At 49.4% G+C, this 14987-nt stretch overlaps 1 protein-coding gene across 5 annotated transcripts in view; it reads left to right on the top strand.

Annotated features, from left to right (window-relative positions):
* Positions 1-14987, top strand: part of ASAP1 (ArfGAP with SH3 domain, ankyrin repeat and PH domain 1) — a 285399-nt gene that overhangs the window by 250175 nt on the left and 20237 nt on the right. For 3 of the 5 annotated variants that reach the window (XM_044914674.1, XM_044914675.1, XM_021688803.2), the window contains 3 exons: positions 349-456; positions 2693-2921; positions 12671-12841. In XM_044914674.1, the coding sequence (XP_044770609.1) occupies positions 349-456; positions 2693-2921; positions 12671-12841 (508 nt within the window). The remainder of the gene's footprint in view (positions 1-348; positions 457-2692; positions 2922-12670; positions 12842-14987) is intronic. The other 2 variants (XM_021688804.1, XM_044914676.1) reach the window with 1 other exon arrangement.

Here is a 14987-nt window from a genome sequence, read left to right as displayed (position 1 = left end):
CTGTCTGGCTTGAAAAGCTTACGTCTCATGCTTCACTGACTCTGATTTGGCCTTCCAGCCAGGATTTTGCACTTTTGAGGTTCATTTTTAATAATATTTAAGAAAGCTTTTAATTTGCGAGAGAAGTCATGTTCCCAAAATAAGAAAGGCTCTTGCCTGTAATTCTGGGCAACTCCTCTGAAGCCGGTCCCACAGCAGCGCAGCCCTGTGTAATCGGAGTTCTGCCCTACAAGCAGCTGCTGGTGATTCATTTGAAACCAGGACTGAGGTGGGATTTGTTCAGTGCTTATGTAATAGTGGGATGTTTAACACTTAGATGAACGTGGTTATACCTGCTGTTCCTTTCAGCTTTCCCAGGCTAAATCTGGGAAGTTCAACCCACACGTCCACGTGGAATATGAATGGAACCTGCGACAGGAGGAGATGGATGAGAGTGATGACGACCTGGATGACAAAGTGAGTGCAAATAGCGCCTCCGAGTTCCTGATGCTGCTGCCAGGTTGCCTGCACTCTGTAGACGAGATCATTCTTCATCAGACTGTGTCTGCTCTTGTCACCTGGGGCCAGTTTCCTTGCTCAGTCTTTGATCCTTGTTGGGGACCACAGCTATATTAGGGTTCTCTGGAAAACCAGACCCCATAGGATGTGGTTGAAGACAGAGGGAGAGAGATCAGAATGTATTTTTAGGAAGTGGCTCACATGATTGTGGGGGCCAGCGAGTCCCCAGGGTACCGGGCAGGCCGGCAGGCTGGAGATTCCAGCAGGAATTGATGGTGTGGTCTTGAGTCTGGAGGTGCTGAGTCTCTTTGCAAAAGCCCTTCAACTAATTGGATGAAGCCTACATGATGGGGGGTAATCCCTTTTACTCAAAATCTAATTTAAACGTTAACCCTTCACAGCATCTATCTAGACTGGTATTTGACCACACGCCTGGGCACCATAGCCCAGCCAAGTGAACACATAAAATTAGCCATCAGAATAGCTACTTAGTAAATAAAAAGTTGTGAGGTACTGAGAATTAAGTATGGACTAGGCAGTTAGAAGCAAGTTGCCTGTGTTACCTCAGATTATCTTTACCAAAAGCCCACTGTGGTGTTGTTATTGCCCATTGTACAGAAGAGAAAACTGACACATACAGATTTTGCAACCTGAAGTCTCAGAGCTAGTAAAGACAGTCTCGGGATTAAACCTAGTTTTGTCTGACTTTCCTAGTTCATGACAAACTCTGAAAGTTCATTCATGCAGTTTTCATCAGATACGTGTGGGTTTTTTTTTTTTTAAGATTTATTTATTTTGGAGAGGCAGTAGGGAGGGGCAGAAGGAGAGGAAGAGAGAATCTCAAGCAGACTCCCCGTTGAGCACGGAGCCCAATGCAGGGCTGGATCCCAGGGCCTTGAGATCATAACCTGAGCCAAAACCAAGAGTAGTCGGACACCCAGTGGACTTCCCCACTGAGGCGCCCCACATTGGATATGTATTGAGCATTTCCTCTTTCCTCGGCAGCATGTAAGGAATAGTCCTACAAGGTGTCCTAAAGACATTCCCCACTTTGAGAAGAGATAAATTATAGTGGATAACCATTATAATAAGAGCTTAGGGGAATCCCTGAGACATGTTCAGAGGACAGAAAAATTGTCTCAGCTTTGGAAAATGGTAAAGACCTTACCAAGGAAGTACCGTTGGAGTTGGGTTTCTGAGGGTAGGGAGGAGCTTGCCAGGCAAAAAGTGGGGAGGAACGCATCCCTCCAGGGAGGGAGAACAGCATGTGCAAAGGCCAAGGGTTCCTGATAGAGCTGGAAGTCTGAGGAATGGTTAGAAGCACAGTGTGTGAGGTGCCTGCAAATGGGTGGGTGGGAGAGGCAGGAGGCTGCCCTGCAGAGTCAGGCAACCCAGATCGGGAAGCACATCATGGGCCAAATTTGGCCTTTGGGCTTTCTCCAAGCAGGCAGAAGCCAACAGAGATTAATTGTCAGAGCAGGTTTCCCCCACCAGCTCTGGCCACAGTGTGGGAAACGTGCTAGGGCTGAAAGCAGCTGCAACCAAGGGCTTTCCGTGGGGGCTGGTGGGTGCCTGCACCAGGCAGAGATCCCAGCTATCCACACGGGGCCTGGTGGCTCTGGGTGACCTTGAGGCTTCCACCTTGGGGAGTTACATGGATGCCACCGCTGTCACCAGGAGTGCAAACATGAGGGACACCTTAGAGGCCATTGAAGACAGTTTTGGATCTGAAAGGTCAGGTTTGGACCCACAGGTATGGATCGTCAGGGCCACAACGTGGAGGCTACTTTCTAAGGGGATGTAAAATGAGAAGGGTGGCGAGGACTGAGAACTCTGATGGGAGAGGGTTGATCAGGGAAGGAACACACTGTAGAGATCACGCGAGGGTAGAAAACAGTTCAGTGGTAGCACGAGGGTCCTGCAGAGGGCAGGTATCTGTTCAGTTGAAAGTTACCGTTGACTGTGCCCTTAGGCTTCTGAGTACTTCTGATTGCTAACCTGCGCCTCCCTAATGTGACCCTGATAGTGGTGAACCGAGCGAGGATCAGGAGGGCAAGTCCCGCAGCCACTTCTTGGGCTGGGTCATGGCTGACCTCAGAGCACGTAGAGAGCCACAGGAACCCCACTTCCCGATGGAGCCGAAGTGTAGCCCTCGGGGAATGCCTCACCCACTGCACTGTTATGTCACCCGCAGCCGAGCCCCATCAAGAAAGAGCGCTCCCCGAGGCCTCAGAGCTTCTGCCACTCCTCCAGTATCTCGCCCCAAGACAAGCTGTCGCTGCCGGGATTCAGCACTCCGAGGGACAAACAGCGGCTCTCTTATGGGGCCTTCACCAACCAGATCTTCGTCTCCACAAGCACAGATTCGCCCACGTCACCAACCACAGAGGCACCTCCACTGCCTCCTAGAAACGCCGGGAAAGGTACGGACTTTGAGAAGGGCTCTGCGACTCCGTCCTCAAAGCTGGCGGTCTACGCAGCTTTGAGGTAAAAACCACAAGGGGTGTCTGAGTGGCAGAGTATGGAATGTGATGTCAAGGACAGCTTGAAACAGGGGCCTTGCCATTTGCTAAACACCAACAGTAAGATGCTGTTGTGGACACTCCTCATGTGTTGTGCTCACCTCACAACAATTCTGTGAGGTTATGTGCTTTTGTGCCCATTTTACAGATGAGGAAACTAAGGCTTATGGAGGTAGAGTGACTTGCCCAAGGTCACACAGCCCATAAGTGGTAGAGCTGAGATTCAGTCCAAGGTCCACCTGGTGCCAAACCTCTGTTGTTTCTTGTATGATGTGGTGTGGAATTATAGTTCTTCTTCAAAAAGTTACTCTTTTCTACACTAAGCTTTCTGTCTTCTGGAGATGTTGGTAGTAATAGCAGTAGATAGTAGTTATTCATGACAGGCCCTAAGCCCAGCACTTCTCATGTTATGCTCACAAAATGAGGTGGGTCCTGCAGTTGCTGGCATCATGCAGACAAGGGTACTGGTTCAGAGATGTTGAGTGATTGGCCTCACGTTTTCGGATCTCTGTGATTCTAACCCAGGGCCTGTATGACCTGAGCCCACTCCCCTGGCCTTTCTGATGAGGATTGTTTTTCCATGAGACATTACCTGGGAAGAATCTTAGCCAGAAGAGGGGCACTGTGTAGTGCATTGTCCAGTGCCTCCGCTGGGCTGGCCGAGGGCTGATGGCCCACCGCCCTGGTCTGTGGCAACAAAGTGCTTGTCCCGTAGCCCACATCCACAGAGAGTGCCCCGCTCTGAAAGTCTGCCTGTTCCCCGCCTCTACGGGGACGAGTTGAGACGCAGAAATAGCAACATTCAAGAGTCACCCGAGCCAGGGGGAAGCTTGGGGTTTGGTCTCTCAGCCAGCGAAGGCAAGTGCAGGCTTCTCCCTGTGTGCTCAGCCCGTGCTCACACAGGTTCCGAGGGCCCCTCCGTACACAATGCCATGCCTATTTGAATCACACTGGGGCTATTTTCTGAGAATTGTGAGCTTTATTCAGAACAGTGTTTTTTCAGAGCTTATTCTCCATTGAAATAGTGTTATAAATGGGAGCTGTGTTCTTAGAGAGACCCCAAATGGCCTCATAGATCATAAAATAGTGGAGAAATGTTAAAATAAGGTTTTGGCCTAAACAGCGCTCATCAAAGATAACTAGCGACCGTAACGGAAGAGTGACAACACGTGAGCCAGTGGTTTGACCCGCCGGTGTTTCTCTTACCCTTCCATACAGTATGCTAGAATGTACGTAAATAAGGTTTCACATTCTTACTCAAACACGAACCGCTCAAGTTGCAGATGCATGCAGCACGGTGGGAGTACTGCCTTGCTGCCCACCTCTGCATAATCCTGTTTCCCTATCAGGGTAGCAATCGGATAAGACCAGAGATTTCCCTTTCTTTACCCCAGAGAGGACCACAAAGAACCTTTAGACCAGATAAAATAATCGAAGAAAACTCTGGAAGGGTTCATATCCCGTGATTGTGGTTACCAACATAATAGTGATGACCTGTCTAGACAGGGTGGGCCTGTACCTGTTCAGAGAACCTCCAGGTAATTGAGAATCTTGGAGAAGGTCTACAAGAGAGAAGGACACCAGTGTCCTGGGGACCAAGAGGCTGCCTCACCTCCCTCCACCCTTCTGTAATTTTATCTCAAGGGACCACAGAAACCCATAAAATATTCTGTCTGACTTGATGCCAAGCATCTGTCTCCTGCCTTGAATAAATTCCAACTAGTGCTTTACCAGAGGCCCAGAAAACAAAGACCAAATGTATTAAGTGATCCAGCTGCTAAGTGCTCAGCGACTGGCCCATAGCAGCAACTGTGATCAGCCCTGGACAAGCTACTTCCCCCGAGGCCCACCCCCCAAAATCCTGACACTGAGAATAGAAATTCGTCTCTACTAGAACCCAAGGGCTCTTCCAGGCTGCTCATAGGGGGACATCAGATGTAGAGAGACGAGGTAGCACAAGCTCCCCTTGACTTTCTAAGTGGCTTGAGGAGGGTCCTGTGCCCTGCAGCTAGCCTGGCTCGCGTGCCCTTATATTTGGAAAAGTGGTAATGCTTAGAATGGAGATCTTAGAAGACATTGTTGAAAATCAGCTGACACTCTGTGCAGAGATAATTCTCTGTTTTGTGGCCCTTATGTGTTTTCCATTTCATTCTGTTGAACTGGTAGAACCATTTGCATGAAAACAAGGACGTCTTGAATCTGTCGTTTGATTTGCTCATTTTCCGTGGAAGTGATGTCCAGGTCTCTGCTTGCAGCAGTGGTCATTTCCACACTGTGAATTTAGGGCTTGGATGGATGGCAGCTTCCGGCGAGGCATCCTAGGATAGCAGACACTCAGGATAAAGTCCCCGCTAATAAGAGGAGTACAGAGGGGAAAAGAGGAAGGAATTACTCTGAGTCAGCACAGGAATATTTTCAAGAATCTCCAGTTGCCTCATCAGAATGCAGGGAAGTTTGACCTAAGTTGCTGTCAAGCAAAGCCCCCTTGTGCTTGAGCAGGGCTCCAGTCGGAGTGGGGAGACTTGGCAGTTCAGCACCCCAAACTCACCACCCTTGGGCCTTAGACACATTTTGCTGCCTAACCTCTTCAGATGTGAAGTCCGGTGAGAGTCAGTGAAAGCTGTAAGATTAATTTAAGTATGCAGACGTTTCTCCCTCATGATCAGCACCTGCCCCCCGCCCCGCACTTTACGTATGTTTGTTAAGACTTGAAATTCTTCAAGCTTGCTAAAACTGGTTTGTTTTTCATCTTTGAGCGAAAAATTAATGTCCCAGAACCTGGATTTTAGAGAGCTGGAAGGATGCTGAAAGGTGATCTGCTGCCCATTGTACAGCTGAGGAAACTGAGCCTGGGAAAGGGTGAGAACTAATCTCGGGCCACACAGTGGCTGTTAGAGGGTGGAAAGTAAAAATGGCCCTTAAGACTCGCCAAACCAGACCTTCTGGTTTATTCTTCTCCCGCGTTGAGGAAGGTGCTTGATCACTGTCTTGCCTTCCTCATGGTCTTGTCCTCAGAATCCAGTAAGACAGTATGTGGAGAAAGCATTTTCTAACAGGCAGAGCCCTGAAGTCCTTGGAGAGGCACCTTTGGGACTGTCGGGCTGTGGCCACAGATGTCTCTAGAACACGGAGGAACACGGGCAGCAGCATGGTGCCGTGCGACCCGTCCCCCAGAGCAGGGGCTGGAGACAGACGCTGCGTGCTTGTGGTTGGCTGGTTTGATTTAACTCTGTTGGCAAGTGACGTTAAGCTGGAGAGTTGCAGTTTTCTCCTCTCGTACGGTTGCACATCTTTAACAGTGACACAGACCGGCCTGACACGGGATGTTATACAGGTGAATGAGGCATAAAGGGAGCATCTAGCCGAGCGCCTGGCAGAGTCGGCGCCCTGGGAGGGCCCGCTGCTGACACTGCACCCACCGTAGCTCCTCGGCTCTGAAAACGGCTCCTTTGGGGAGAAAATGTGCCACGGTGATGTCCCCCCAGTCTCATAAATGAGCAGGTGCTCTGAAGTGAGCTGGTGTGACGCAGGCATCGTGTGCTCAAGGAAATCATTTGGTAGGTGAACGAATGAGAAACGAGGGATAAATCTGGCCTCAGGAAGCTTACTTGACTTACCTAAAAGAACTAACTTCTCAAGGCTTGAGACCCAAACCGCTGACATGTCAGTAACAGTTTCCTCCCGTCTCTTGGTGGAGTTGGGACCGTAGAATCTGGCATAAAGCAGCACCTGTGAATATCGGGCGAATACCCGTGTGGCTTGAGGCTGCGCTTCAGACTCTATTGTGGATTCCTGTTTCCGACAGGCTGCAAACCTTGGTCTGAGCCACCAGCAGGCGGTCTACACAATGGCAGCACGGTGCTGGCCGGCCGACGGCCCCGGGCAGTGCTCGCTCGTGGGTGCTCATGTCACAGAGAGTGCGAACCAGGTGCCCCCCCCCCCCCTTAGGTGAGAATCCCAGAGCAATGCGGGAGAGCACCACGCCGTCTGAGGCACATCCGCCTGTGAGCCACGCTGCGGGGCCCTGGGCAGCCGTGAGCCGCTGTGGGGCCAGCCTCCCTTCCCCCTCCTCCAGGAAGCGTCTTTCCCTGGCCCTCCCCGAGACATGGGGCTCCTTCTGCGAACATGCTCATCCTCTCCCTGCCCTGGGCTCTTCTTAATACTGAGCTGATGGTGTTGAGCTTCAGGGTCTTCGTGTGAAAAACAGGATTGGGTGCGTACCTTGCTGGCTCGCTGCTTAGAGACCATGAATAATGTCTGTAGCGACTAGCACATAGCGAGCATCCCACGGATGGGAATTTGTTTGATCCTACTGCATGCATTTGGTTTAACAAATGGGCTAGGCCCTGGGCATACAGTGAAGGAGGGAGAGAAAGCTGCAAGATGTGCCGTGCAGGGCGGCCCTGGGTGCCACAGAGTGAGCTGGCCTTGCATCCCTGTGTGGAGCAAGTGCCCTGTGTCCGTGCTTGCTGAGTGAATAAACAACAGCGGGGTCTGTGAAATGTGTGGCCAGAGTCAGGAGGGGACACTCTTAAAACTACTCCAGGTATCCTGGGGGTGTGATGGTTGACTTGTTGACTTGCCGGAAGTCTTTCTACAGAGTCTGAGATGTGTGAGCGCGTTAGACAGCATTTCTGCGGCTTTCATTCGAGGCCCATGGCAGTCATTAGAGAGGGCGGGGAGGGGCAGGAAGGGAGAGAAGGTGTCCTCAGGACATGAGGCTGCTGCCGTCGAGGTGCATTGTGGGATGATGGTGGCTGGCCTAGGAAATATTTTCCTAGTATCAGTGTTATTCCTATACTGGAGGCTTTACAGTTTTCCTGGATGTTTTCTTAACCTCATAGGAAGATAGCCATTTGAGTGGCTCTATATTGAAACATCCCATGGGCTGTCATCCCTGACCCATGTCGATTTTTTTTTTTTTTTTTTTTTGCCTATTTTTATCAGTCTCCCCTGATCCTTTTTAAAGCATGGCACATCTGTCCTCTTGCAGTGGCCACGTTGCGGGCTGAAAGTGTGTCTGGGATTTTTGCCCTCAGGTGTGGCCACAGGCACAGGCTTGCTCAGGCTTGCTAACAAGTCACCCGACTGCCAGGTGTGAAAAGCAGAGGGAATCGTGTTGTGCCTCTTGCGTACGGAGACGTCTGGGGAGCCGTGTAAGAACCACCCTCAGGCCCTTGAATGCGGGCACTGTGCTGTTACTTACTGGAGTCCTGGAAGGAGTCTGAAGGCTGGGGAGTAGCCCATGCCCTGGTGTGTAGCACGCGGTCAGTCCTGCGTTACCTGCCGTGCTGGAGCCCAGCCCCGCGCTGAGCACGCGCCCTCCCAGTGCTCCCCGCACCCTGCCGTGCCTGTTTCCCCACCCGAGAGCGGTGATGGTAGTGCTTTCCTGCTAAGCCCAGGGGTTAGAAAAGACTCTGGATGAGGTTCTGATTGGGCTGACCCTTCACTGATGAGGTGCAGAGCTGAGGAGGGAACACAGTTGGGCCTGAGTGTTCTGGCCAGGGAGGACGTAGGGCCATTCCCAGGAGAAGAGCAGGGTACCATCAAGGATCAGCGTCCAGCCTTGAGTCACACAGAGCCAGATTCATGTGTGTGAGTGGCTAGTCTCCTAAACTCTCTGAGCCTTACGTCTCACCACCCTGCAAGCAGATGATCATGACGGCAGTGCTGCTTTACAAGGGCAGTTCTGGATCACGTGTATAAACCTCTCCTCAGTGTTAGGTCAGGCACACGATACTCCGTAAATGGTGATTCTACAGAACTTAGGGAATGTAGAGGGAGATTTGAAAAGCATGCTGATTTTAGGAATGGGTTTTTTAAAAATACATATTTTAGGAATGGATTTTTTAAAAATATGTATTTCAGTGTACATGCATGGCTTTGCAGAAGGACAGTTTTTCCAGGCTAAGTAGATTCATTTCTTTGTTGTTGACAATCAAGTCCTATCTGATGAGGTTTCATTTAAACCACCTCTGTAGTCTGTGAGTGTATTATTATTGTCCCGTAAGGGGGCTTTAGTGAACAGAGGGAACGCAGGTCTCAGGAAATAGCCACAGCCTTTTGTGAGTCCCAGTGGTTGGGCCCAGGGATGTAGAACAAGAGCCTTGCAAACTGCCCAGAGTGAGCATAGTGGCTTCGAGATGGACAGTGACCTCGCGTGCGAGCTTCCTGAGCCCTGGCCACGTGCTGGGCACACGTCTGAGGTATAGACCTCAGTTAGGGCCTCCCCGAACTGATGACCCGGAGGTGCTCGTGGCAAGGAAGCCCCCAGGAGTCCAGTGGGCATCTCTGGAGCTGAAGACACAGGAGAACATCCAAACAGAGTGATCGGGAGGGCTCATGGGATTGTGGAACGAGGCGCACCGTCTTGGGAAGAGCCGAGGCTGTCTCCTCTGGGAAGACCTTCTAATGATTTCACTCACCTCAGACTTATTTATAGCAGCTCTGGAAGCTTTTTAGAGCCATATTTTTAAGAAAGAAGATAATTGGACATAACAGTATTAGTGGCAAATGAGGAGTGGGGCATTTTCTCTTATTTCCACAGGCCCCTGCAGGCTGTCCACTTCACCTCCAATCCTCCCCACCCTGTTAATCTTGCCTCCCACCAGGTCTTGTGTTTGTTTGATGCTGTGTTTATTCTCTTTTGTTTTGTTTTAGCTTTCTTTATCCTGTCCGAGTTGCTTCCTTCCTAAGCCAGGACTTAGATTATTGTGCATAAAACATTCCTTTTAGCATTTGAGACTAGTTACTAATTTTAAAAGTCTTCTGAGATCTTTAAATCTTTTACTTGACACAGAGCACAAGCAGAGGGGATGGCAGAGGGAGAGGGAGAAGCAGGCTCCCCACTGAGCAAGGAAACTGATGCGGGGCTCAGTCCCAGGAACCCGGGATCATGACCTGAGCCGAAAGCAGACTCTTAACCAACTGAGCCACCCAGGCACCCCTGAGATCTTTAAAGTTTAGGTCAGCTTTTCTGGGACCTTAGTGTTTTTCAGCCTTTTTTTAACTCGTGCCCTACCAGCCAAATTTTATACCTCCCTTTCTGTAGCTGCTATTACAAAACAATAGGTGGGTCTGTGTGTGTGTTTTCTGGCTGTGAAATTACAGTATTGAATATTTCTTTTCAAACTTAACATGACCCTGCTATTTTCCCCTATTTCTAGTATTTGGTTGGTCACCCTAAGTGAAACCCTTCTGTTTTCCTTAAAAAGATAGAAGTAACAGTTCATTCGTCCATTTATCCAATACTATATTACTAAATGCAGCTTACTGTACACCATACTAGAAGAAATCCTGGCCCTGGTAGAATTACAGTCTGGTGGGGGAGACAGGCAGTGAACAAGGAAACAATAATCAATATCTGATTACAGATGAAGAAAGTGAAACAAAGAGCCATAATCCTGCAAAGAACACTGATGCCTTCATTTCTGAAATGCTAGCTCGGGAGGCTGGATTTTGCTCAGTTTGTGGTTACAGGACGACTTTGTGGTCGGATCACTCCTGAAATCAGGTGCACATTCAACTTTGCTCAGAGACACAGGCCTGTTGGTGCCTTGTCTTTGGCCATTTTTGTTTCTAGGCAATCACTTTTAGATGCACTGCCTCAGAAGATCCCTAGGTGGCGATAAAGATAAAGTGCTGGAGAATTTCATCATTGTCTAGTCTCTGTTCTCCGTGTATTTCCAAGAGGAAAGTTACACTTCCTAATACTGAGCATTGGCTGTTGTCATCAGGGTTGTTTTCCTATTGTGCCCAGTACACAGAGCCCAGTCCTGGCTTTCAGGAACAGCAGCGTGAGACGAGCGAGCACCGCGCCACTCCCAGAGAGCTGCACTGTCGGCTTCACACCCCATGGCAGGGAAACCTTACACACTCCAAATTCCTGCTTTCCTGACTGCAGAAGGGGGCAATAATGAAAAATCAAGGGGAATATGAATACGTTACTTATTTTTTTTAAGATTTTATTCATTTATTTTAGTGAGAGTGTGCATGCACGTGCGTGAGCAGCGGGAGGAGCGGGGTGGGGGGGGTAATCTACAGCAGACCCCATGCTGAGTGCAGAGCCCATTGCAGGGCTCGAGCCCACAATCCCAAGATCACAACCTGAGCCAAAACCAGGAGTCAGATGCTCAATCGACATGAGCCACCCAGGAAACCCACAAACACATTTTGAAAAGTACAAATCATTATACAAATGCAAGGCTATAGTAACAGTCACTTTATTGTTATGAAATCACTTCTGAAACTGCAGGACTGGTACCATAACCAGGTGCTAATTTGGAATTTGGAGTAAGAGTAAGGCTTTCGTGAGGTATCACATCAGTAGGACAGAGAGGGTAACCTGTAGAGCTCAGGCCATTGTATCCGAAAACATGATGATCTTACTGCGGTTGTCAGTATTGATTTCCAAAACAAGACTGTCTCTGAGAATCACTGGTGTAAGTCAGTGCTGGTGCTGACCAGGAGTCAGTAATGGGAAATACAAGGCTTATTTTACCAAGGAAGGAAGCCAGCAGTAATTAAGCTTTTCTTTTAATACACAGAATATAAAAAGCTCTTTTGGAGCCTTTCTGGATCACCAGGTATCTACTATCCTGTGTTAAAAATTTGGTGTGGCAGTGTTTTTTGTTTTTTTTTCCTCCCTCCTTCCCTTTTTTTTTTCGTTAACTGCTTGCAGAAACAGTTGTCCATGAACACAGTTAAACTGTGTACCTGGGAATGCTCCATAAAGAGATGCTTGCCACGGTGCCCAGTATCCAGTGCTTGGGACCCACCGGCCACTCAGCATCGCTTTGAATAAACAAAACTAATACCATAAATACTAATCCTGTAATCGCTCTTGAAAACAAACTCCATTTTTTTCTTAAAGCATTAGGTCGAAAAAGTCAGGTTTTGCAATAGTGGTTGTGTGTGTGTGTGGAATAGTAATCGTTACTGCCATCCCGTCTTTCCCTCTGGAGAAAGCGGAGTCTTTTTTTAAATCTACAGGCATCAATGTCTAATCTGTATAACTTACTCAGGCTTCCAATTTCTAGAACAACTCAGAACTGAAGGAAAAAAGGAGTTTTTGAATTTCTCTTTTTTGAAGGAATTCTTTACATTGGATTCTTCGTTCTTGATAAAAGTTATTAAAAAAAAAAAAACTTCAGGCAAAGATTACAGACTAAAAGAAAAAGTTGTAGTGGAGAGAAAAATCCTGTGAACGTTTCCATGTCCCACCCTGTGGCCCCCTGAAGGGTTAGTCTCTACTCTGTTCTTTCTCCGTTGATTTTGCTAGCAGTGCTGTGTGCCTTCTTCCTCCATGGATGTCGTGATGGTCCCACCAAGTTATTCATTTAAAATGTATGTTTTATTTTTCCCATGGTACCTAAATGAGGATCTTAAACCCATTAGCATTCCATGGGATGGGCATTCCCTTAAAAGCACACACTTCCCTTTCTTTTCTTGTGATTTTTCTTTTTTTTTAATTTTACCAGCAATTTTGAAACCGCTCTTTGTGAGCTGCTGGGTTGATGGAATTGGCCATATCCAGCTTTGCGCTTTGTCTGTGTTCCGTACCACATGTGGTGTGTGGAAGTAACTGCATACTGGTTGTTCTGTCTCTGAGACTGGGATTAACCTTCCTGCCCCGTTCGATTCCTTTCTAGGTCCAACTGGCCCACCTTCAACACTCCCTCTAAGCACCCAGACCTCTAGTGGCAGCTCCACCCTGTCCAAGAAGAGGCCTCCTCCCCCACCACCCGGACACAAGAGAACCCTATCCGACCCTCCCAGCCCACTACCTCACGGGCCCCCAAACAAAGGCGCAGTTCCTTGGGGTAAGTCATCCTAAAGTCAGGGCCAGCGCTGCCCGGGCCAGGCAGTGCGTGGGGTGCAGCGGGCAGCGGGCACCTGCACATTCAGCAAACGGGCCAGCCTGCACACACGCCGGGCGAGGGCTTGGATACATATGCGTGAGTCTGTACTCAAGGCCAAGAAACATCCTAGAAGATATTTAGGATCATTTAAAAACCAGAGCAGTACTAAAGTGCTGAGCATTTCCTGGGCACCAGATACCATGCTCATAAATCTCTTTCAATCACAGTAGCAACTCTGTGCAGTGGGTATTGTCAACCTCACTTACAGATGAGGAAACGGAGACTCAGAAAAGCAAAGTCATCCATTCTCACAACAGCCAGAATATAAGTCAGAAGGTTTTCTCAACATGTAAATCAAACACAGTCACTTCTCACCTTTAAAGCGTTCCTGGTGTGCTTCAGGGTGAACGCCAGCTCCTTGGCCCAGGACCTAGGGGGCCCTGCAGGGTGTAGGGGCTGACCGTCCAGCACCCACCCTCCGCTCATGCCACACGGCCTCCTCACTGCTCAAGCACACCGGGCTCTCCCTCCTGAGGCCACTCCATTCCTGCAGCTGTGTCCTGCGCTTCGAGAGCCTGGCTCCCTTTTGTCCCTCCCGGCTTCAACGTTTGTCTCCTGACCCCCCTCTGTAAAGGAGCTTCCTTCCCCCGCCATTTCCTTCAGACCACCTGTCACTGTGGAGTAGTACTCTGTGTTTGGCTTCTTGGTCTCTCTAGAATGTAAGCTCCACGAGAGCAGGGACTCTGTCTGTCTTGTCTTTTGTGTCTGCAGGGCCTAGCATCGAGCCCGCATGTAGTAGGTCCTCTGTAATCACCTGATGGTGAATAAATGTGCACAGAGTCAGTTAGCGACATTGACTGCAGACAAATTTATATCCACAAGGTACATAATTTCTATCTTTCCTATCTTTTTAGTTCCCCAGAACTCCTCGCTAGCCCACCAGCAATTGCAGTCAAGCACCAAGAGTCTCCCCGGCGCCCCGGGGGGTCAGGCCCCTGACAGGCATGGAGAGAAAGAGAACCTTTGTTAGAGGAGCGTGCTCGTTGCCACGGGCACCTCCTTCTGCCCATGAGTTCCACTGTGGCTTCTTTTCCCTTGGGTTTCTGATCGTAACTGATAGGTAATTCAGCTGAATGCATTAGAGGGCTTCTTCAAAAGCCTATACGAAGGTGTTGTGATTCTTTGGAGTTTTTGCAAAAACCTATACTCACCCATATGCAGGTTGGCACCCATCTGTCATCCGGCCGCGGCGCCACAGTGAGCGTGCGAACGTGTCTGTGTGGTCGGCCATTCCCTGCACATGTGTGTCTGCCTGTCGTGTGGGCCTTCTCGACCCATCCGCTCAGGGAGCCCACGGCCTCGTGAGGGAGACAGACTGGCAAGCCAGGGAGTGAGTGTTCTTGACCGTTGGGGCTGACATGTTAACGGACTGCTGTGGAAATGCTGAGAAATGGCGTCAGACTGCAGGGGAAGGCTGTGCGGAGGAGGAGACATTTGTGGAGGGCGGTGACAGGTCAGCTCCCCGGTGAGACAAGCCAGGGAAGAGCAGCGGAGGCTCCCGCACACAGCGGCGTGTTACATGTGTCCTTGACGTGTCCATGGGTTGCTATCCCCGCCTTCCAGATGTCCCCAGGTTTCATCCAAGAGGACTTTCCAAACCCAAATAACATTCTCCTGAAGGTCAGACCTGTGCAGATTTTCATACCACAAATCATAAACTCACCTTTTCCCAATTTCACTAAACGTTGATCCTGTTGTTCATCGGTTTTTATTTCCGTGTAAAGTTGATGGTGCCTGTATTCGTCCTACAGGCTCAGTCGGTCTCCAAATAATTTTACGAAATTTCTGTTTTCTGGCTTAGGAATCACTTTCTTAGATTTCTTTCCCGTCACTCAGTAGCAGGACTTGTAGCTGCTGGTCTTTTGTTTGTTTTTTGTTTCTGTGGGCAAGGGGCATTTTTCATTAAGAAACAGAGTCACCGCTCTGTGAGAGTTGGTGCCCCCAACAGGGAGCCTTTCGAAGACAGGGGCCCCGAGCCATCTGCTGGTGGCTCTCCTCAGCGAGAGCCTCCCACCTACCACCAGCCATGAGGGACAAAAACCAGAAT

Source organism: Neomonachus schauinslandi, chromosome 4 (assembly GCF_002201575.2).
Source record: "Neomonachus schauinslandi chromosome 4, ASM220157v2, whole genome shotgun sequence".
Taxonomy (NCBI): domain Eukaryota; kingdom Metazoa; phylum Chordata; class Mammalia; order Carnivora; family Phocidae; genus Neomonachus; species Neomonachus schauinslandi.
The sequence above is the reverse complement of the archived record's forward strand: the minus strand, read 5'-3'. Positions and strand labels throughout refer to the sequence as shown.